Genomic DNA, 25,081 nt, shown 5'->3' with positions numbered 1-25,081 from the left:
TTTACTCGCTTCTCCTCCCACACACTCAGCGCCCAGAGAGCCGGCGCAGGAGCTCGTCAGCCGAGGGGTAAAAATACACTGACACCCCCAGCCCCCCCAGAGCTGCTGTCAGAGTGGGGGGCCCTCAGGCTTCAGAGCTGGAGGAAGGAACTGTACCAGACAAAGGGGGCGGGGGGGCTTCACAAGGGGAGCCCTTCCCACTGCATGTGATAGAAGGGGGAACAAGGAAACAAGGGTCCACCACGGGGAGGGGAGGGGGGGCAGAGACACCGGTCCACACTGGGGCCCAGGAGACACCGGTCCGTGGGGGGGTAGGGGGGCAGGAGACAGGTCCACACCATGGGGGCCCCAGGAGACGCAGGTCCACACCAGGGGGGCCCCAGGAGACACAGGTCCACACCAGTGGGGCCCCAGGAGACACAGGTCCACACCAGGGGGGCCCCAGGAGACACAGGTCCACACCAGGGGGGCCCCAGGAGACACAGGTCCACACCAGGGGGGCCCCAGGAGACACCGGTCCACACCAGGGGGGCCCCAGGAGACACCGGTCCACACCTGGGGGGCCCCAGGAGACACCGGTCCACACCTGGGGGGCCCCAGGAGACACTGGTCCATACCAGGGAAAGAAAGAAAACACTAGGTTGTACAAAAATAAAGGTATTTTATTTTTGGAACAGAGTATCAGGAAATACCAGAGAGGCAACCCACCAATAGGAGGTAAGTAAATACATTATAAACATAACATATATATAAACATACACACACACACACACACACATATATATATATATATATATATATATATATATATACATACACACACACACACACACATATACACACTAATAAACAGTAATAGGCACAAAAAGGTTGGAAAACTGCGTAAAATAGCAATATGCAATAGTAGCCCTAGGGGGGGCCCAGACCATATACAAAGAAAATGAAATGTGAACACGGGGCCCCCACCTAGGTAAGTAAATCGTGTAGAGGTGAGCTGGGAGTACTAGGAAACCACACAGGTAAGTAATGGAGTACACCCCAGTGACCAGGAATGCAGGAGTAAAACACTGGATTTCCCAAAACCACCCCAAAGGAAGAAAAGAAGAAAAAGAAGACACCCAGAACAGCCTGTAAGGAACCACCATAGGGTTACCGAAGATGGAGACCTGTGGAGAGAGGGGACCAAGCCCAGGACTGTCTGTGGAGTCCGGGGGGAGTAGGAGATACTACCCACCCACAGGTACCTTTTGGAGTTGGTCGACGAGGAAGGAAGACAGGTCAGCACTGCAGCACAGAAGCTGGACAAGAGTTCCTGATGCGTGCAAAAGGTGTCTCACGATGGAAGCTGGATTGCAGATGGGCGTCGGTGAAGGATTTCCACAACAAGCCTTGGCAAATGCAAATTTGCAGTTGGAAGAAAAGAGGTGCTACCGGAGACCAGCAAGGCCCAGGAGGACTCTACCCAGGAGGGGGAGTCACAGGGGGCCCCCTGCGTCACATAGTGCCCACAGGAGCAGAGGCAGCACCCCCAAGTGTCCCATAGGACAGCGACACACAAGTCGATGAAGCAGCCCACGCAGCACCACAGAAGTTGCTCCCACGGCGCAAGAGGACCACGCAGAGGCCCAGGAGTTGCATGAGGGAGTGTTGAGGGCTGGAGCTACACGCCACCTGAAGTTCCCCTTGGAAGTGAAGCAAACAAGCCGTGGCAGCTGCAAAGTATGCGGTGCACGAGGGTGCTGTCTTGCATGGAGTGCACCACCAAAGTGCGATAGCTGGTAAAGAGGACCAAGGGAGACTCTTCGGACCCCCACCCGTGATGCAGGACCCACACCACTCAGGATGAGGGGAGATCCAGGCAGCCGGTCGTCGTTGCAGCCAGGTACCAGTCGTGATGCCTTCACCCCAAGGGAGATTCTCTCTTCTTTTTGCGCAGGCTGAAGAGTTGCAGTCTTCTGAGGATGCACTGCCAGGGAAATGTTGCAAAACTGGCAGGAAGTCTGGATACAATGTTGCAGAAGAGTCGTCCTCGTGGATCTGCAGCTTGTAGGTTTCCTGGAGGGTCCAGTCAAGGTTCCCGAGGCCAGAAGTCGAAGGAGAGGTTGCAGAGGAGTCCTGCTGGAGTCTTGCAAGCCGAATCTGAGGACCCATCCCAGAGGAAGACCCTATATAGCCCAATGAGGGGGTTTGGTCACCTAACCAGGTAACTACCTATCAGAGGGTGCCTCTGATGTCACCTGCCGCACCCGGACACTCAGATGTTCCCAGAGTTCCCTGCCAACTTTGGAATCAAGATGGCAGAACCCAGGGACCCTCTGGAGGAGCTCTGAGCACCACCCCTGGAGTGGTGATGGACAGGGGAGTGGTCAATCCCTTTTCCTTTGTGCAGTTTTGCGCCAGAGCAGGGCCTGGGGGGCCCTGAACCGGTGTGGACTGGTTTTATGCACAGAGGGCACCAAATGTGCCCTTCAAAACATTGCCAGTGGCTTGGGGACGCTACCCCTCCCAAGCCTGAAACACCTATTTCAAAGGGGAGAGGGTGTAACACCCCTCTCCCAAAGGAAATGCTTTGTTCTGCCTTCCTGGGCTTGAGCTTCTCAAGCAACAGGAGGGCAGAAACCTGTCTGAGGGGTGGCAGCACCTGGGGCTGCCCGGAAAACCCTGGAAGACTGTTGGTAGCAATGCTGGGGGTCCTCCAAGGAGCCTCCAAAGTGCATGGAATCATACAACCAATATTTGAAATAGTATTGGGGTATGATTCCGATATAGTTGATACCAAACATGCCCAGGTTCAGAGTTACTATTATGTAGCTGGACGTACGTAGTGACCTACGTCCAGTACACGCGTAAAATAGCATCCCCGTACTCACGAAGTCCAGTAAAATGGGGATGGAGGTCGTGGGGCCACCTCTACTAGTGCAGGGGTGCCCTCACACACAGGTACCTGCAGCCTGCCCTCTGGGCTGAGAGGGGCTGCCATAGGGATGACTTACAGTGACCTGGTGCAGTGACCTGTAGTGAAACCAGGTGCTTGCACCCGTTCACGCAGGCTGCAATGGCATGCCTGCAGAACCCTTTGTATGGGCTCCCCATGCTGCAGCCCATAGGGATCCCCTGGAGCCCCAATGCCCTGGATACCTAAAGTACCATATACTAGGGACTTACATGGGGGAACCAGTATGCCAATTGTGGAAATAAAAAGTTACCAGCAACCACATTTAGAGGAGAGAGCATAGTCACTGGGGTCCTGGTTCGCAGGAGCCCAGTGAACACAGTCAAACACACTGACAAACAGGCAAAAAGTGGGGGGTAACCAAACTAGAAAGAGGCGACTTTCCTACACCGGACCACACCGGGGGCAAAGAGACACCACTCCACGCTGGGGGTGGGGAGGGGGAGAAAAAGACACCACTCCACACTGGGGAGGGGGGGAAGTGAGGGGGGGGAGAGAAGGGGAGGGCAAGAGACACCACTCAACACTGGGGGGGGGGGGGGGGGCAAGAAACACCAGTCCACACTTTGGGGGGGGGGGGGGGGGGAGGCAAGAGACAGTGGTCCCCACTAGCGGGCCCAGGAGACACCGGTGCTCATCAGTGGGCCCAGGAGACACAGGTCCCCACCTGGGGGCCCAAGAGACACCGGTCCCAACAGAGGGCCAAAGGACACCCGGTCCACACCAGGGGGGGCACTGCAGAGCTAACCTTAAAGACAGTACAAGACAACCACTGCAGAGCCACTGAGAGAACATAACAATACTAGGAGAGGACAACCACTGCAGAGCTCAGTGAGAGAATAGAATACTAGATGAGGACAACCACTGCAGAGCTCACTGAGAGAACAGACTACTAGGAGAAGACAACCACTGCAGAGCTCACTGAGAGAACAGAATACTAGGAGAAGACAACCACTGCAGAGCTCACTGAGAGAACAGAATACTAGGAGAAGACAACCACTGCAGAGCTCACTGAGAGAACAGAATACTAGGAGAAGACAACCACTGCAGAGCTCACTGAGAGAACAGAACATTACTAGGAGAAGACAACCGCTGCAGAGCTCACTGAGAGAACGTAACAATACTAGGAGAGGACAACCGCTGCAGAGCTCACTGAGAGAACAGAATACTAGGAGAAGACAACCACTGCAGAGCTCACTGAGAGAATAGAATACTAGGAGAAGACAACCACTGCAGAGCTCACTGAGAGAACAGAATACTAGGAGAGGACAACCACTGCAGAGCTCACTGAGAGAACAGAATACTAGGAGAAGACAACCACTGCAGAGCTCACTGAGAGAACAGAACATTACTAGGAGAAGACAACCGCTGCAGAGCTCACTGAGAGAACAGAACATTACTAGGAGAAGACAACCGCTGCAGAGCTCACTGAGAGAACAGAACATTACTAGGAGAAGACAACCACTGCAGAGCACACTGAGAGAACAGAACATTACTAGGAGAGGACAACCACTGCAGAGCTCAGTGAGAGAATAGAATACTAGGAGAGGACAACCACTGCAGAGCTCACTGAGAGAACAGAACATTACTAGGAGAAGACAACCACTGCAGAGCTCACTGAGAGAACAGAATACTAGGAGAAGACAACCACTGCAGAGCTCAGTGAGAGAACAGAACATTACTAGGAGAGGACAACCACTGCAGAGCTCAGTGAGAGAATAGAATACTAGGAGAGGACAACCACTGCAGAGCTCACTGAGAGAACAGAACATTACTAGGAGAGGACAACCACTGCAGAGCTCACTGAGAGAACAGAATACTAGGAGAAGACAACCACTGCAGAGCTCACTGAGAGAACAGAACATTACTAGGAGAAGACAACCACTGCAGAGCTCACTGAGAGAACGTAACACTACAATGAGAGGACAACCGCTGCAGAGCTCACTGAGAGAACAGAATACTAGGAGAAGACAACCACTGCAGAGCTCACTGAGAGAACAGAATACTAGGAGAAGACAACCGCTGCAGAGCTCACTGAGAGAACGTAACAATACTAGGAGAGGACAACCGCTGCAGAGCTCACTGAGAGAACAGAATACTAGGAGAGGACAACCGCTGCAGAGCTCACTGAGAGAACGTAACAATACTAGGAGAGGACAACCGCTGCAGAGCTCACTGAGAGAACAGAATACTAGGAGAGGACAACCACTGCAGAGCTCACTGAGAGAACAGAATACTAGGAGAGGACAACCGCTGCAGAGCTCACTGAGAGAACAGAACATTACTAGGAGAGGACAACCACTGCAGAGCTCACTGAGAGAACAGAACATTACTAGGAGAAGACAACCACTGCAGAGCTCACTGAGAGAACATAATACTAGGAGAGGACAACCACTGCAGAGCTCAGTGAGAGAACAGAACAATACTAGGAGAGGACAACCGCTGCAGAGCTCACTGAGAGAACATAACAATACAATGAGAGGACAACCGCTGCAGAGCTCACTGAGAGAACAGAACATTACTAGGAGAGGACAACCGCTGCAGAGCTCAGTGAGAGAACAGAACAATACTAGGAGAGGACAACCGCTGCAGAGCTCACTGAGAGAACAGAACATTACGAGGAGAGGACAACCGCTGCAGAGCTCACTGAGAGAACAGAACATTACTAGGCGAGGACAACCACTGCAGAGCTCAGTGAGAGAACAGAATACTAGGAGAGGACAACCGCTGCAGAGCTCACTGAGAGAACAGAACAATACTAGGAGAGGACAACCACTGCAGAGCTCACTGAGAGAACAGAACATTACTGGGAGAGGACAACCACTGTAGAGCTCACTGAGAGAACACAATACTACGAGAGGACAACCGCTGCAGAGCTCAGTGAGAGAACAGAACATTACTAGGAGAGGACAACCACTGCAGAGCTCACTGAGAGAACAGAACATTACTAGGAGAAGGCAACCACTGCAGAGCTCACTGAGAGAACAGAACATTACTAGGAGAAGACAACCACTGCAGAGCTCACTGAGAGAACAGAACATTACTGGGAGAGGACAACCACTGTAGAGCTCACTGAGAGAACATAACAATACTATGAGAGGACAACCGCTGCAGAGCTCAGTGAGAGAACAGAACATTACTAGGAGAGGACAACCACTGCAGAGCTCACTGAGAGAACATAACATTACTAGGAGAAGACAACCACTGCAGAGCTCAGTGAGAGAACAGAACATTACTAGGAGAGGACAACCACTGCAGAGCTCACTGAGAGAACAGAACATTACTAGGAGAAGACAACCACTGCAGAGCTCACTGAGAGAACAGAACATTACTAGGAGAAGACAACCGCTGCAGAGCTCACTGAGAGAACAGAACATTACTAGGAGAAGACAACCGCTGCAGAGCTCACTGAGAGAACAGAACATTACTAGGAGAAGACAACCACTGCAGAGCTCACTGAGAGAACAGAACATTACTAGAAGAGGACAACCACTGCAGAGCTCACTGAGAGAACAGAACATTACTAGGAGAGGACAAACACTGCAGAGCTCACTGAGAGAACAGAACATTACTAGGAGAGGACAAACACTGCAGAGCTCACTGAGAGAACAGAACATTACTAGAAGAGGACAACCACTGTAGAGCTCACTGAGAGAACATAACAATACTATGAGAGGACAACCGCTGCAGAGCTCAGTGAGAGAACAGAACATTACTAGGAGAGGACAACCACTGCAGAGCTCACTGAGAGAACAGAACATTACTAGGAGAGGACAACCACTGCAGAGCTCACTGAGAGAACAGAACATTACTAGGAGAAGCCAACCACTGCAGAGCTCACTGAGAGAACAGAACATTACTAGGAGAAGAGAACCACTGCAGAGCTCACTGAGAGAACAGAACATTACGAGGAGAGGACAACCGCTGCAGAGCTCACTGAGAGAACTGAATACTAGGAGAGCACAACCACTGCAGAGCTCACTGAGGGAACATAATACTAGGAGAGGACAACCACTGCAGAGCTCACTGAGAGAACAGAACATTACTAGGAGAGGACAATCACTGCAGAGCTCACTGAGAGAACAGAACATTACTGGGAGAGGACAACCTCTGCAGAGCTCACTGAGAGAACAGAACACTACTAGGAGAGGACAACCACTGCAGAGCTCACAGAGAACATAACAATACTAGGAGAGGACAACCACTGCAGAGCTCACTGAGAGAACAGAACATTACAAGGAGAGGACAACCACTGCAGAGCTCACTGAGAGAACCAAACATTACTAGGAGAGGACAACCGCTGCAGAGTTCACTGAGAGAACAGAACAATACTAGGAGAAGACAACCGCTGCAGAGCTCACTGAGAGAATAGAATACTAGGAGAAGACAACCGCTGCAGAGCTCACTGAGAGAACAGAACATTACTAGGAGAGGACAACCACTGCAGAGCTCACTGAGAGAACAGAATACTAGGAGAGGACAACCACTGCAGAGCTCACTGAGAGAACAGAACATTACTGGGAGAGGACAATCACTGTAGAGCTCACTGAGAGAACAGAACATTACTGGGAGAGGACAACCGCTGCAGAGCTCACTGAGAGAACAGAATACTAGGAGAGGACAACCACTGCAGAGCTCACTGAGAGAACAGAACATTACTGGGAGAGGACAACCGCTGCAGAGCTCACTGAGAGAACAGAACATTACTAGGAGAAGACAACCGCTGCAGACCTCACTGAGAGAACAGAATACTAGGAGAGGACAACCACTGCAGAGCTCACTGAGAGAACAGAACAATACTAGGAGAGGACAACCGCTGTAGAGCTCACTGAGAGAATAGAATACTAGGAGAAGACAACCGCTGCAGAGCTCACTGAGAGAACAGAACATTACTAGGAGAGGACAACCACTGCAGAGCTCACTGAGAGAACAGAATACTAGGAGAGGACAACCACTGCAGAGCTCACTGAGAGAACAGAACATTACTAGGAGAGGACAACCGCTGCAGAGCTCACTGAGAGAACAGAATACTAGGAGAAGACAACCACTGCAGAGCTCACTGAGAGAACAGAACATTACTGGGAGAGGACAATCACTGTAGAGCTCACTGAGAGAACAGAACATTACTGGGAGAGGACAACCGCTGCAGAGCTCACTGAGAGAACAGAATACTAGGAGAAGACAACCACTGTAGAGCTCACTGAGAAAACAGAACATTACTAGGAGAAGACAATCACTGCAGAGCTCACTGAGAGAACAGAATACTAGGAGAGGACAACCACTGCAGAGCTCACTGAGAGAACAGAATACTAGGAGAGGACAACCACTGCAGAGCTCACTGAGAGAACAGAACATTACTGGGAGAGGACAACCGCTGCAGAGCTCACTGAGAGAACAGAACATTACTAGGAGAAGACAACCGCTGCAGACCTCACTGAGAGAACAGAATACTAGGAGAGGACAACCACTGCAGAGCTCACTGAGAGAACAGAACAATACTAGGAGAGGACAACCGCTGCAGAGCTCACTGAGAGAACAGAACATTACTAGGAGAGGACAACCACTGCAGAGCTCACTGAGAGAACAGAACAATACTAGGAGAGGACAACCTCTGCAGAGCTCACTGAGAGAACAGAACAATACTAGGAGAGGACAACCACTGCAGAGCTCACTGAGAGAACAGAACAATACTAGGAGAGGACAACCGCTGCAGAGCTCACTGAGAGAACAGATTACTAGGAGAGGACAACCGCTGCAGAGCTCACTGAGAGAACAGAACATTACTAGGAGAGGACAACCACTGCAGAGCTCACTGAGAGAACAGAACAATACTAGGAGAGGACAACCTCTGCAGAGCTCACTGAGAGAACAGAACAATACTAGGAGAGGACAACCACTGCAGAGCTCAGTGAGAGAATAGAATACTAGGAGAGGACAACCACTGCAGAGCACACTGAGAGAACAGAACATTACTAGGAGAGGACAACCACTGCAGAGCTCACTGAGAGAACAGAACAATACTAGGAGAGGACAACCTCTGCAGAGCTCACTGAGAGAACAGAACATTACTGGGAGAGGACAACCACTGCAGAGCTCAGTGAGAGAATAGAATACTAGGAGAGGACAACCGCTGCAGAGCTCACTGAGAGAACAGAACATTACTGGGAGAAGCCAACCACTGCAGAGCTCACTGAGAGAACAGAACATTACTAGGAGAGGACAACCACTGCAGAGCTCACTGAGAGAACAGAACAATACTAGGAGAGGACAACCTCTGCAGAGCTCACTGAGAGAACAGAACAATACTAGGAGAGGACAACCACTGCAGAGCTCAGTGAGAGAATAGAATACTAGGAGAGGACAACCACTGCAGAGCACACTGAGAGAACAGAACATTACTAGGAGAGGACAACCACTGCAGAGCTCACTGAGAGAACAGAACAATACTAGGAGAGGACAACCACTGCAGAGCACACTGAGAGAACAGAACAATACTAGGAGAGGACAACCTCTGCAGAGCTCAGTGAGAGAACAGAACATTACTAGGAGAGGACAACCACTGCCGAGCTCACTGAGAGAACAGAACATTACTAGGAGAGGACGACCACTGCCGAGCTCACTGAGAGAACAGAACATTACTGGGAGAGGACAACCACTGCAGAGCTCACTGAGAGAACAGAACATTACTAGGAGAAGACAACCAGTGCAGAGTTCACTGAGAGAACAGAACAATACTAGGAGAGGACAACCGCTGCAGAGCTCACTGAGAGAACAGAATACTAGGAGAGGACAACCGCTGCAGAGCTCACTGAGAGAACAGAACATTACTAGGAGAAGACAACCACTGCAGAGCTCACTGAGAGAACAGAACATTACTAGGAGAAGACAACCGCTGCAGAGCTCACTGAGAGAACAGAACAATACTAGGAGAGGACAACCACTGCAGAGCTCACTGAGAGAACATAACATTACTAGGAGAGGACAACCACTGCAGAGCTCACTGAGAGAACATAACATTACTAGGAGAGGACAACCACTGCAGAGCTCACTGAGAGAACATAACATTACTAGAAGAAGACAACCACTGCAGAGCTCACTGAGAGAACAGAACATTACTAGGAGAAGACAACCGCTGCAGAGCTCACTGAGAGAACAGAACATTACTAGGAGAAGACAACCGCTGCAGAGCTCACTGAGAGAACAGAACATTACTAGGAGAGGACAACCACTGCAGAGCTCAGTGAGAGAACAGAACAATACTAGGAGAAGACAACCGCTGCAGAGCTCACTGAGAGAACAGAACATTACTGGGAGAGGACAACCACTGCAGAGCTCAGTGAGAGAACAGAACAATACTAGGAGAGGACAACCGCTGCAGAGCTCACTGAGAGAACAGAATACTAGGAGAGGACAACCGCTGCAGAGCTCACTGAGAGAACAGAACATTACTAGGAGAGGACAACCACTGCAGAGCTCAGTGAGAGAACAGAACAATACTAGGAGAGGACAACCGCTGCAGAGCTCAGTGAGAGAACAGAACAATACTAGGAGAGGACAACCACTGCAGAGCTCACTGAGAGAACAGAACATTACTGGGAGAGGACAACCGCTGCAGAGCTCACTGAGAGAACAGAACATTACTGGGAGAGGACAACCACTGCAGAGCTCAGTGAGAGAACAGAACAATACTAGGAGAAGACAACCGCTGCAGAGCTCACTGAGAGAACAGAACATTACTGGGAGAGGACAACCACTGCAGAGCTCACTGAGAGAACAGAATACTAGGAGAGGACAACCGCTGCAGAGCTCACTGAGAGAACAGAACATTACTAGGAGAGGACAACCACTGCAGAGCTCAGTGAGAGAACAGAACAATACTAGGAGAAGACAACCGCTGCAGAGCTCACTGAGAGAACAGAACATTACTGGGAGAGGACAACCACTGCAGAGCTCAGTGAGAGAACAGAACAATACTAGGAGAGGACAACCGCTGCAGAGCTCACTGAGAGAACAGAATACTAGGAGAGGACAACCGCTGCAGAGCTCACTGAGAGAACAGAATACTAGGAGAGGACAACCGCTGCAGAGCTCACTGAGAGAACAGAACATTACTAGGAGAGGACAACCACTGCAGAGCAAACTGAGAGAACAGAACAATACTAGGAGAGGACAACCGCTGCAGAGCTCACTGAGAGAACAGAACATTACTAGGAGAGGACAACCACTGCAGAGCTCACTGAGAGAACAGAACATTACTGGGAGAGGACAACCGCTGCAGAGCTCACTGAGAGAACAGAACATTACTGGGAGAGGACAACCACTGCAGAGCTCACTGAGAGAACAGAACAATACTAGGAGAGGACAACCGCTGCAGAGCTCACTGAGAGAACAGATTACTAGGAGAGGACAACCGCTGCAGAGCTCACTGAGAGAACAGAACATTACTAGGAGAGGACAACCACTGCAGAGCTCAGTGAGAGAACAGAACAATACTAGGAAAAGACAACCGCTGCAGAGCTCACTGAGAGAACAGAACATTACTGGGAGAGGACAACCACTGCAGAGCTCAGTGAGAGAATAGAATACTAGGAGAGGACAACCGCTGCAGAGCTCACTGAGAGAACAGAACATTACTGGGAGAAGCCAACCACTGCAGAGCTCACTGAGAGAACAGAACATTACTAGGAGAGGACAACCACTGCAGAGCTCACTGAGAGAACAGAACAATACTAGGAGAGGACAACCTCTGCAGAGCTCACTGAGAGAACAGAACAATACTAGGAGAGGACAACCACTGCAGAGCTCAGTGAGAGAATAGAATACTAGGAGAGGACAACCACTGCAGAGCACACTGAGAGAACAGAACATTACTAGGAGAGGACAACCACTGCAGAGCTCACTGAGAGAACAGAACAATACTAGGAGAGGACAACCACTGCAGAGCACACTGAGAGAACAGAACAATACTAGGAGAGGACAACCTCTGCAGAGCTCAGTGAGAGAACAGAACATTACTAGGAGAAGACAACCACTGCCGAGCTCACTGAGAGAACAGAACATTACTAGGAGAGGACGACCACTGCCGAGCTCACTGAGAGAACAGAACATTACTGGGAGAGGACAACCACTGCAGAGCTCACTGAGAGAACAGAACATTACTAGGAGAAGACAACCAGTGCAGAGTTCACTGAGAGAACAGAACAATACTAGGAGAGGACAACCGCTGCAGAGCTCACTGAGAGAACAGAATACTAGGAGAGGACAACCGCTGCAGAGCTCACTGAGAGAACAGAACATTACTAGGAGAAGACAACCACTGCAGAGCTCACTGAGAGAACAGAACATTACTAGGAGAAGACAACCGCTGCAGAGCTCACTGAGAGAACAGAACATTACTAGGAGAGGACAACCACTGCAGAGCTCACTGAGAGAACAGAACATTACTAGGAGAGGACAACCACTGCAGAGCTCACTGAGAGAACATAACATTACTAGGAGAAGACAACCACTGCAGAGCTCACTGAGAGAACAGAACATTACTAGGAGAAGACAACCGCTGCAGAGCTCACTGAGAGAACAGAACATTACTAGGAGAAGACAACCGCTGCAGAGCTCACTGAGAGAACAGAATACTAGGAGAGGACAACCGCTGCAGAGCTCACTGAGAGAACAGAACATTACTAGGAGAGGACAACCACTGCAGAGCTCAGTGAGAGAACAGAACAATACTAGGAGAAGACAACCGCTGCAGAGCTCACTGAGAGAACAGAACATTACTGGGAGAGGACAACCACTGCAGAGCTCAGTGAGAGAACAGAACAATACTAGGAGAGGACAACCGCTGCAGAGCTCACTGAGAGAACAGAATACTAGGAGAGGACAACCGCTGCAGAGCTCACTGAGAGAACAGAACATTACTAGGAGAGGACAACCACTGCAGAGCTCAGTGAGAGAACAGAACAATACTAGGAGAGGACAACCGCTGCAGAGCTCAGTGAGAGAACAGAACAATACTAGGAGAGGACAACCACTGCAGAGCTCACTGAGAGAACAGAACATTACTAGGAGAGGACAACCACTGCAGAGCACACTGAGAGAACAGAACAATACCAGGAGAGGACAACCGCTGCAGAGCTCACTGAGAGAACAGAACATTACTAGGAGAGGACAACCACTGCAGAGCTCAGTGAGAGAACAGAACATTACTAGGAGAGGACAACCACTGCAGAGCTCACTGAGAGAACAGAACATTACTAGGAGAGGACAACCGCTGCAGAGCTCACTGAGAGAACAGAACATTACTAGGAGAGGACAACCACTGCAGAGCTCACTGAGAGAACAGAACATTACTGGGAGAGGACAACCACTGTAGAGCTCACTGAGAGAACAGAACATTACTAGGAGAAGACAACCAGTGCAGAGTTCACTGAGAGAACAGAACAATACTAGGAGAGGACAACCGCTGCAGAGCTCACTGAGAGAACAGAATACTAGGAGAGGACAACCGCTGCAGAGCTCACTGAGAGAACAGAACATTACTAGAAGACAACCACTGCAGAGCTCACTGAGAGAACAGAACATTACTAGGAGAAGACAACCACTGCAGAGCTCACTGAGAGAACAGAACATTACTAGGAGAGGACAACCACTGCAGAGCTCACTGAGAGAACAAAACATTACTAGGAGAGGACAACCACTGCAGAGCTCAGTGAGAGAACAGAACATTACTAGGAGAGGACAACCACTGCAGAGCTCACTGAGAGAACATAACATTACTAGGAGAAGACAACCGCTGCAGAGCTCACTGAGAGAACAGAACATTACTAGGAGAAGACAACCGCTGCAGAGCTCACTGAGAAAACAGAACAATATTAGGAGAAGACAACCACTGCAGAGCTCACTGAGAGAACAGAATACTAGGAGAGGACAACCGCTGCAGAGCTCACTGAGAGAACAGAACATTACTAGGAGAGGACAACCACTGCAGAGCTCAGTGAGAGAACAGAACAATACTAGGAGAGGACAACCGCTGCAGAGCTCAGTGGGAGAACAGAACAATACTAGGAGAGGACAACCACTGCAGAGCTCACTGAGAGAACAGAACAATACTAGGAGAGGACAACCACTGCAGAGCTCACTGAGAGTACAGAACATTACTAGGAGAGGACAACCGCTGCAGAGCTCACTGAGAGAACTGATTACTAGGAGAGGACAACCACTGCAGAGCTCACTGAGAGAACAGAACAATACTAGGAGAAGACAACCGCTGCAGAGCTCACTGAGAGAACTGATTACTGGGAGAGGACAACCACTGTAGAGCTCACTGAGAGAACAGAACATTACTAGGAGAGGACAACCACTGTAGAGCTCACTGAGAGAACAGAATACTAGGAGAGGACAACCACTGCAGAGCTCACTGAGAGAACAGAACATTACGAGGAGAGGACAACCGCTGCAGAGCTCACTGAGAGAACTGAATACTAGGAGAGCACAACCACTGCAGAGCTCACTGAGAGTACAGAACATTACTGGGAGAAGACAACCACTGCAGAGCTCAGTGAGAGAACAGAACATTACTAGGAGAGGACAACCACTGCAGAGCTCACTGAGAGAACAGAACATTACTGGGAGAGGACAACCACTGTAGAGCTCACTGAGAGAACAGAACATTACTAGGAGAGGACAACCACTGTAGAGCTCACTGAGAGAACAGAATACTAGGAGAGGACAACCACTGCAGAGCTCACTGAGAGAACAGAACATTACGAGGAGAGGACAACCGCTGCAGAGCTCACTGAGAGAACTGAATACTAGGAGAGCACAACCACTGCAGAGCTCAGTGAGAGAACAGAACAATACTAGGAGAGGACAACCACTGCAGAGCTCAGTGAGAGAACAGAACATTACTAGGAGAGGACAACCACTGCAGAGCTCACTGAGAGAACAGAACATTACTGGGAGAGGACAACCACTGTAGAGCTCACTGAGAGAACAGAACATTACTAGGAGAGGACAACCACTGTAGAGCTCACTGAGAGAACAGAATACTAGGAGAGGACAACCACTGCAGAGCTCACTGAGAGAACAGAACATTACGAGGAGAGGACAACCGCTGCAGAGCTCACTGAGAGAACTGAATACTAGGAGAGCACAACCACTGCAGAGCTCAGTGAGAGAACAGAACAATACTAGGAGAGGACAACCACTGCTGAGCTCAGTGAGAGAACAGAACATTACTAGGAGAGGACAACCACTGCAGAGCTCACTGAGAGAACAGAACATTACTGGGAGAGGACAACCACTGTAGAGCTCACTGAGAGAACAGAACATTACTAGGAGAGGACAACCGCTGCAGAGCTCACTGAGAGTACAGATCATCACACGAAGAAGATCCACTGCATTGAACAGAGACGGCAAGCAGTGCAGTGCTCATGTGGAGGGCATGAGAAGGAGGAGATCGTATTAACCACAGGTGTCAGCAGCGGCAGTCCTGGCAAGGAAGATGAATAACCTTCAGAGGACAACCTCTGCAGCACTCATCCTGAAGGAGACCACAAGGAAAAGACAACCCCTGCAGCGCCTAGCTGGAGGACATTGCAAGGAGGCGGCAACTACCGCAGACCCTGCCAGGAAGGAACATCGCCCTAACTAAAGGTGTCAGCAAAAGCATTCCTGTTGAGGAAGTTAAATCACGTATGAGGCACAATCAGCCTGGAGGACACCAGATCACAATGAAGAGGCAAGCACTTAAACTGTTGCGCGCAGAAGAAATCAATCACAAGCACTGGCAAAGTCAATAGGTCTCGCCTTTGATACCCATAGGCTTTGCAATGGTCTTAGCCAAGCGGCACGGCATCCTTGTCTTGGAGGAGTAAGTAATTAAAAAAAGAAGACTTTCTGTGCCCGGCTGCCTCATTCGTAAGAGTGCCCAACAAGTATGCGCACACCTATATAATGACACATGAGCTTTTTTTTTTAACTTCACTTACCGATCAGAGTTGGATCGGTAACAAAAAAGGGGGGGGAAAGGCCAAAAGTGTGTTTTTTCTTTATTGCGGGCTAGGGAAGCAACGCTGGAGAGGGAAGGAACATGGAGAGTGCAGGTGGTGGTGGGTGCAGGTGGCAAAAGCAACAAGGAGGCGAGGGGGGACAAAATAAACATGGGGCATGAGTGGGGAAAGCACACGGGTGAAAGGGCAAAATGGTGGTAGGTGGGCAGAAGCACATGGGCAAGAGAAAAAGATGAGGGAGACAGCTGGAAAACACATACTCTCTTGTGGAGTGCATATATGAAAATAAGTGCTGATCATCAATGCTCCGGGGCAGGACAAACAAGAAGAAATATGAGTTTACACATGCGCTAACAAATAAGATGCCAGCAAGTGAGACTGGCAATGAAGTCCAACCAATGGTAAGCAATCAGCAGGCTCTAGGCCCACTGCAAGCTAAGATGCTTTGCAACACACAGGTCCTGCACTGCCTTAGGCAAGACCTTAGAAGAGGAAACTATGCAGAATTAGCTTGCAGTACGCCATTATGATAGAAGGCGAAAACACCCATTCAGATAATGCACAATCCACGCAAGGCGTACAAATAAAGGACTCTCAAAGAAAATAAATCAAGGGCATTGAAGGATTGACTCTTACCCAAAAATTCTCCCCAAAGTAGGACATCTTTGTGGTGCTCCAGGTCACAGCAGCTGGGACTCCGACCCACTCAGCTGGCTGGAGGCTGCGATAGAAGGGAAAGAAAATACTTGTCAACAAACAAGTAGAGACAACAGCCCAGGCCTAGTTCACTGGCTGATTTTATACAAATGCTGTTTTTCTCTTTTTTTTATTTTATTTTAGTTTTTAGAAAAGCTCACATTGAATTCCATTATTTTGTGCAACACACTTGAAGCGATTCAATATCAACGTGTTAATTTTCAGCAAAATTCAGTGAAAACTGCTGTTTCTGCAAAATGTGAACATTAGGGGTAGGTGCCAGAGGAAGCCTGGTCGGGTACCCAAACATGCTGATTATTACACTGGCTGGACCACTCAGGCTCTCCGCTGCTCCCGTTGGGGCCCATCCTTTGATATGAAGGGGGTTCCTGTACCACAAACTTCATCTTATTTATCAGAATTGTGAAGATTAGCTATATCATCTTTTTTTGGAGGTCCTGACGAATTGCACCAAGATCTTTATAGAAATATTTTAGCAAGAAACATGTTGACCTTCTCAATTTAGGCAGCGTAGGGATTTCCAACTCTGCCATACTCGTACTTGATCCCTAGATTAGAGGGTTCACAAACATTAGATACCACATTGAGAGTAGGGCAAGATAAACATTATCCTTTCTTCCCCTACCCATTTTGTTTTTTAATCTTGACAGGGGCCCATATTTTCAATAAAATACTTCGTTATGGGGTTCTTCTAGTCAATTTTAACAGTCCATCTCACCCATCCCTCATTATTGCATTCACCTACAGCAAATCTCGTCAAAAGATCTCCGGTAAAGAGCCCCCACGAGGGGCCCGTCAGACATTGCAGTGCCGGTCTGACGAGGAGCAAAGCCCAATGATGAAGCATGTCACCAACTGGTGAGTGTGGGCTCTTGTTCCCGATATAGCTACCACAGGGATCATTTTAGATCTGTCCTGGATTAGGGGGACGATCTATATTGATTTATTTATTTTTGAACTGTGCAGCCTTTCTTCTGAGATTTATATGGGAGTGACATGCACAGGGCCATCAATTTTCTAAATCTCACACTAAAGAAGCCCTTCTTTGGTTTTGACATTTAAAAGTGTTCAACATCCAGAGGCAGCTGGTAATTTAACCAAAATTTGAGACGTCTGCTCCAAGTTTACATTCATGTGTCTCCCACTTTCTAAATGAAGTACGTCTCATTGCGGCAGCATCCTCGTAAAGGCAACCACTAGCAAAACCCAGTAGGTCTCACCGTTGCGTACCTATTGGCTTTGCCATTTCTTTTGCCGATGCCAAACAGCATCAGCAAAACAGAAAAAAGAGTGATGATGCATATGCAAAAAAGTTATCATACAGGAGCATGTATGCGTCGTAACATTCAACTGTGCCAATATCACAATGCATGAGCACGCATCCATCACCAAGCTTGGGCCCACCTGTGTTGTGACACACTGCGCATTTTGTTTTTGTTCAATGTTCCAAAATGGCTGAGTGTATGATGAGGGAGAACTTTAGTGGTGAAGCAGTATAGGGCAGAGAGAAAAAGAAACGCATTCATTTGCACAGTGATTTAAAAAACAAAAAAAAAAGTTTCTCGAATGTGATCAGTGGAAGGATACAAGTTGCCCAATTGAAAGGAGGTTAACGGAGCAATGCTTCAGCGGAGGGACAAACACAAGAGTATAAAGCCGTCAAATAAGAAGCAAGCAAACGAGAGCGACAAGAAAGTCAACCAATAGTAAGCAATGGGCGGGGTCTAAGCTTACTGTAGGTTTTAATATGATTCGCAAGAGGTCTTTTAATAGCAGGGAGCTAAAACCTGCCTCGAGGCTAGACCTAATTAGCACAGCGCCCAGTCACCCACCACCGAACCCCAATTAACGCAGACATTACTTCAATAATGACTTGTCTGTTGGTCTAATTACTTATTTTTTCATTCTGTCTACACATTGTCTCACTAAGACCCTGTCACTGTCCCATCACCCCACGCAGCACTTTCTTTTGTCCCTTTGTTTCTTGTGGGAGATTACAATATAGACACAATTTGTCTCTAAAAATACAGACAAAAGTAGTCCTGTGGCGAGCCCATATGGGGTATGAAATCCTAGCTCCTCAGTGGCAGCAGACTCCAGTGACTGAACACCATAACATTTAGCACAGTACAGATATGGATCAAAGAAACATAAATGTCACCTCTAAAGTTTAGAACTTCGCCATCTGCAAAAAGGTGCAGAGTTTTGCAAACTTCACAGAATTTCTCTGGCAAAATTAATTTCCCAAATTGGAGCTTTCACGGACATTTTGTTTTGCGAAATACTATATTTGTAGAAGATTTTTCTTGCACTTAAAGTCTGCAACTTTCGCAATTGTTGGCTAAGTTTTGAAGAAAACATACTAAATTAGTAAAGGAGAAAAGTTAGAATCCCCGTGTAGTGACATGCAGGCATTGACTTAAATGTTTAGGAATCCAGCCTTCCTTAGACAGACTACAGCCTGATGACAAAAGTAGACCAAATTGGGAGTTTTCTCTCATCACTGATAGAGGCTGAAGCTCGCCTTGTTCTGACTCCGGTTTTACTGGGCAACGTTTTGCAAGTCTTCCTGCTGTTCGTTATTTGATTGAATGCCAACCTCAGAGGCCCTTCTCAGTGGATTCTGCTTGGGGGATGTTGCCAGGTGGTGTTTTTTGTGTAGTGGTTCCTTCTGCCTGCTGTCACAGGCATCCCTTCTACTTACGCCGGTTTGACTTTCTGACAAGTGTGTGCACTAGATAAGTTGTATGTTTCTTTTCATCTTTTGGGGTGCCCGCAGACCCCGAGACAGGAAGTGTAGGAGGTGGAAGAAAGAGGCAGGAGGTGGAATCAAGAGCAGGCAGCTTCAGTATTCATGAGATAAAGAGACAGGAAGTGTAGGAGGTGGAAGAAAGAGGCATGAGATGGAATCAAGTCCAGGCAGCCTCAGTATTCATGAGATAAAGAGACAGGAAGTGTAGGAGGTGGAAGAAAGAGGCAGGAGGTGGAATCAAGTCCAGGCAGCCTCGGTATTCATGAGATAAGGAGACAGGAAATGTAGGTGATGAAAGAGGCAGGAGGTGAAATCAAGACCAGGCAGCCTCGGTATTCATGAGATAAAGAGACAGGAAGTTTAGGGTGGTGGAAGAAAGAGGCATGAGGTGGAATCAAGTCCAGGCAGCCTCAGTATTCATGAGATAAAGAGACAGGAAGTGTAGGAGGTGGAAGAAAGAGGCAGGAGGTGGAATCAAGTCCAGGCAGCCTCAGTATTCATGAGATAAAGAGACAGGAAGTGTAGGAGGTGGAAGAAAGAGGCAGGAGGTGGAATCAAGTCCAGGCAGCCTCGGTATTCATGAGATAAGGAGACAGGAAATGTAGGTGATGAAAGAGGCAGGAGGTGAAATCAAGACCAGGCAGCCTCGGTATTCATGAGATAAAGAGACAGGAAGTGTAGGGGGTGGAAGAAAGAGGCGTGAGATGGAATCAAGACCAGGCAGCCTCGGTATTCATGAGATAAAGAGACAGGAAGTGTAGGTGAAGAAAGAGGCATGAGGTGGAATCAGGATGAGACAGCCTCAGTAATCATGAGATAAAGAGACAGGAAGAGTAGGAGGGGGAAGAGGCATGAGATGGAATCAGGATGAGACAGCCTCAGTAATCATGAGATAAAGAGACAGGAAGTGTAGGGGGTGGAAGAGAGAGGCATGAGGTAGAATCAGGACCAGGCAGCCTCAATGTTCATGAGATAAAGAGAAAGGAAGCGTAGGGGGTGGAAGAAAGAGGCAGAAGGTGGAATCAAGACCAGGCAGCCTCGGTATTCATGAGATAAAGAGACAGGAAGTGCAGGAGGTGGAAGAAAGAGGCATGAGATGGAATCAAGACCAGGCAGCTTCAGTATTCATGAGATAAAGAGACAGGAAGTGTAGGTGAAGAAAGAGGCGTGAGATGGAATCAGGATGAGACAGCCTCAGTAATCATGAGATAAAGAGACAGGAAGAGTAGGAGGGGGAAGAGGCATGAGGTAGAATCAGGATGAGACAGCCTCAGTAATCATGAGATAAGAAGCATTTCCAATGCAACGGGTCTCGCGTTTGCTCGAGGTAAGAGCTGTTAACGTTGTGAATTCCTAACTGGACTTTTCTTGCCACTTCGATTGAAAATGAAAAGTAAAACAGTTGACATAAGCACGCCACCAATTCAAAGTGCTGCGGCCGGCATGAGCATGAGCGCGAAGGAGAGACCCAAAAGGAAGAAAGTTTGCTCGCAGTCAAACATATCGGCAAACGTGCAATTATCCATGTAACAGTATCGATGGCCAAGGCGGTAAGAAAACCGCTCCAAGGAGCGACAAACGTAAAGCATTTACCAATGATAACAAAGGATTTTTGAAAGACAAGCCCATGAACGAGTGATAGTGGTGGGCGCAGTTAAAAGCCCAAAGATAGATTACAACATGGCCGAGCGCTTGCGTGCCCGACCTAAAAATACCGGGAGTAGAAGAAAGAGGTGGAAGAGGCCTGGGGTGGACTCAAGACCAGGCAGTCTCGGTATTCGTGAGAGAAAGAGTCAGGAAGTGAAGAGGTTGGTGGAGCAAGGCATTAGGTAGAATCAGGACTCAGAAGTCTTTTTGTGGGCATAATTCCATGTGCACCAGGAAGGACCGGGGCAGCGGGCATCTTGTTTGTACCACCTTAAAGCGTTCCTTGTTTAGTAGAACACGCTCCTCGATACTTCTGGCCATTACAGCTCCGCTGGCTTCTGCGGTCTGTGTCCAGGGGAGGACACACCCCTCTGGAAGAAGACCGCCCGAGGCAGTGCTTGAAATGGAAAAATGAAAGTGCCGGTACTCTGTGCCAGAGTACCTGCTTGTTTCCGAGAAGTGCCGGTACTCTCCAATTAAAAGTATTACGCTTTGCTTGAGCTGCGCCGGTACTCTCCCTCTCAAAATAAAAAAGTGCCGGTACTTAGTACCGGAGAGTACCGGCCCATTTAAAGCACTGGCCCGAGGTTAACCTCACATAATTCCCAGGCTATGGTGCTCAATCTATAATCTAACCCTCACATTTTAAGCGTCTCTCACTAGTAGTTATGTGTTTGTGAATGCTGAATGTGCTGGAGGTGCACTGGCGAATACTGGATCTTGAAAAGCTGAATATGTCAATCAGGGGCAGCACTACCCTGTTCCTTTTAAATGTACCCGCACACCGCCACCACCCTCGTCAGTGCAAGGGCGACGACAAGGGGGGCAGGTCTTTGGGTGGGGAGTCAATGTCATGCGAGATCCCCTTCCTATTTTATGCATCTCAGGGAGGAATGATCATCCGAGCGGGAAGCCTGGCGCTGCTTCCATTTGCGGAGTTTGGCGCAGAGTCCCTTATAAGAAATGAACCATAGCGGAGCAGCTTTCAACGTGGCCCCCACACTGCCTTCAAGCAGCGCTTCAGAGCGGCGAGTTCGAAGGCGGCAGCGCATCCTCCGTATCCAGCCATTCAACGCTCCGGTGCTTCACGCACTGCAGAGATTCTGCTACTGTGCATTTAAAATATATGCACCGGGGAAGAGGTGTCCGAGACTTCGGTTTAAACGGCAAGCCCGTAGTGCGATCAGCACTCTGGAGGTTGCGGACGGGAGTGCATATACTGGAGATTTATCAAGTTAATTGTTGACAACCGACTTCCAACTCGGATTCATTTTACCAAGGGGGAAACGGTGCAAAGTTCCCCCTTGTAAACAGAATCCAACTTTTTTGCACTTTGGTTGGTGCATTTGGTGATTTTTGTTTTTGTTTTGTTTATGAGAAGGTTTCCCTTTAATGGTTGTTCTGTCCTGATGAGACCCCAGATTGTTTAGAGGGTCAAAACATGGTCGACTAGGCCTTAACGAACTCAAGCAAATTGCCTTTGCGAATCATGTGAAAGAAACGGACATTACTGTATTTGAGACGTGTCCGCTGTTTGGTGGAGACCTGTTTTGATATGTACATTCGAAGTACTCTCCCACATGTTGCAGCTTCTGGAAATTGTGTAACTTTTTATGGATACCTTACATGATTAGATGTTTTTTGGGGGTGTTATGTATTTGTATATGTACTTGCCACAAATAGATGTGTTCAAAACTCTATTCGGGTGTTTCAAATGGTTCTTTGTACACCAGTGTGAGAGTTGCCTTCTTCTCTGTCTGTTCTACTGCAAAGCGAATTGATGCCATTGTGTTTTTTTCTTTTTTTTAAAATCAAAAATACAGCTACATTACAGCTCTGAACCACTGTTTTAAGTATAGTAATTCAATGAATGAACCAGCAGAGCAGCGACCAGGACACTATTACTCACCTAAGGCCCTCTAAAAAACTTAAAGTTCTCCAGACCCCTTCCTCACCTGCCACTATTGGCTTCTACTTTCAGTGTAACGCAGAGACCTTGTGTACCAATAAGAACAAGGGTACACATCACAGCGCCTTAAAGAAAGACTTGGCCCAGTATCACCATTGAAATCTCAAGGAGCTACAGTGCTGTCGAGTTACCCGAATGCTGGAAGTTGCAGAGGGTTTCCACACTTCCGGTAAACAGCTGGCCTCCCCTCCATGAGGCCCGACAGACCTAAGATTGCCTGGAGCGTGTGTGTTTCATTTCTGGTGTTGTGAATAAAAACTTGAGACTCACAGTTCAATGCCCACAAAGTGCCAGCTCCCCAGCAGATGCTGCACACATGTCCCACTATTTCACCGACCCTGAGACACTCACCTCGAGATGTTCGCCGCAGACGTGTCTACTGGTCATCCTCGAGACACAGAGGGGGGGTGCGCATCGCGACAGCCGACACTGAAATATAGAAATGGCAGCAGTGAGAAACTGAGACTGGCCACGTCCCACTGTCTCCCACCGACATCTAGCCTGAAAACCTCAGGGATCCCTCTCCAGGGAAACGGCAGGGATTCAACACCTTGAATTTATTTTCAATTAATGTACTCCACCCTGCAGCCCCAATTTTAAAATCCCTTTAGAGGCCAGGAGGTTATTTAACAAATAAACAATCACAGCCAAAATTGAAGGTTACATTTAAAAGTTGAACCTGCTGTCGTGTGGAAACTACAACCCAAACACCTTCCAGGCCTCGGCTAGGGCTGGTGTAGTTCTGTGTCGGAGACCTATTGTTTCCAAGACATTACGCATACTTAGAGCGGGCTTTGGAGTGGCCTCTTTATCATGATTGGATGGTTGTGCTGTCTGTCTCACTTCCTTGCTACGGATTCAATGGCATTCCTCCCTATTCTTGTGTCTGTTCCGCCCACAGCATTTAGTTTTCAGTGTTTTCATTGGCTGATGTATCCTTCTACTGCTGACATCAGGCATGGCACTGGATGTCAGGTATTATTTCCGTTCTCTCATTCTGCTCTCTCTAGTCCAGAGTGCTTTTTATTCTTTAAAACGGTTTCGCAAGTTCCACCCAGAATCCACTTGCCCCTTACAAGCCCCTTCTGCTTGGAGTGCTGCAGGCCGAGCTAGTGGCCCGAGGCCAACTTAAAATTGTGTTTGAACTATTCGGAGATGGCCACTTGCACATGTGAATGCATTATGGGGATCTATTAACATAAAAACTAATCTTTTATGAAAACCATTCAAAGATGGCTGCCGCAGATACAACAGCAGCCACGTTGTCCAACTCTCAATGAAACCTCTCCAAATATAACAAACTGTGTCCTAAGGTGCCCGCTGCGGATGCAGGCCTGGAATAGCATTTCATTATATATCACCACTCTCCATTCGAAGATGGCCACCATGGATGTGGGTGCCACCATGGCAGCCACGCATGTCTGAGTGGCAGCTAGCCGTCAGTACATTTTCTAATATCTCACGCTACTTCATTCAAACATAGCTGCCCTGGACGCCCATGCCCATGCCCAATCATCTAGAATGGAAAAGGTTTGGCCAAAGGGACAGGTTTAATGGCGAGACCTACTGGTTTTACCAATGGCCTTGGTTTTCTAATTCCAGCACAAAGTAAGCAGTGATCACACTGGTCAGCCTTGTTCTGGTGTCCCTGCTGCCAGGTGGTGAGACATGACTTGACCGTGTCCACTCACATGGTGCCTGTGGACGCCTCAGCCAAGATGGGCTAGCGGGGACTGTCACATGTGAAGAAAGGACACATGCCACAAGCCGTTCACATGTGTGTGTAATGAAAGCTTGCATTGCCAGTGCTGTGAGTGGTCTGTGGGTGAACAATGCTTGCATTGCCACTGCTGTGAGTGGTCTGTGGGTGACGAATGCTGGCACTGCCAGTGCTGTGAGTGGTCTGTGGGTGAACAATGCTTGCACTGCCACGGCCACTGCTGTGAGTGGTCTGTGGGTGAACAATGCTGGCACTGACAGTGCTGTGAGTGGTCTATGGGTGAGGAATGCTGGCACTGACAGTGCTGTGAGTG

At 48.6% G+C, this 25,081-nt stretch overlaps 1 protein-coding gene across 1 annotated transcript in view; it reads right to left on the bottom strand.

Annotated features, from left to right (window-relative positions):
- The window catches only part of FCHO1 (FCH and mu domain containing endocytic adaptor 1), a 172,241-nt gene that overhangs the window by 114,504 nt on the left and 32,656 nt on the right, over positions 1–25,081 (bottom strand). Inside the window, exons 2-3 of the mRNA XM_069216283.1 lie at positions 23,400–23,477; positions 16,600–16,684 (exon numbers count right to left, since the gene is read on the bottom strand). Coding sequence (XP_069072384.1) covers positions 16,600–16,626 — 27 coding nt within the window. The 5' untranslated portion in view covers positions 16,627–16,684; positions 23,400–23,477. The remainder of the gene's footprint in view (positions 1–16,599; positions 16,685–23,399; positions 23,478–25,081) is intronic.

Source organism: Pleurodeles waltl, chromosome 12 (assembly GCF_031143425.1).
Source record: "Pleurodeles waltl isolate 20211129_DDA chromosome 12, aPleWal1.hap1.20221129, whole genome shotgun sequence".
In the NCBI taxonomy this organism is placed as follows: domain Eukaryota; kingdom Metazoa; phylum Chordata; class Amphibia; order Caudata; family Salamandridae; genus Pleurodeles; species Pleurodeles waltl.
This window is presented reverse-complemented; position numbering and strand designations above follow the sequence as displayed.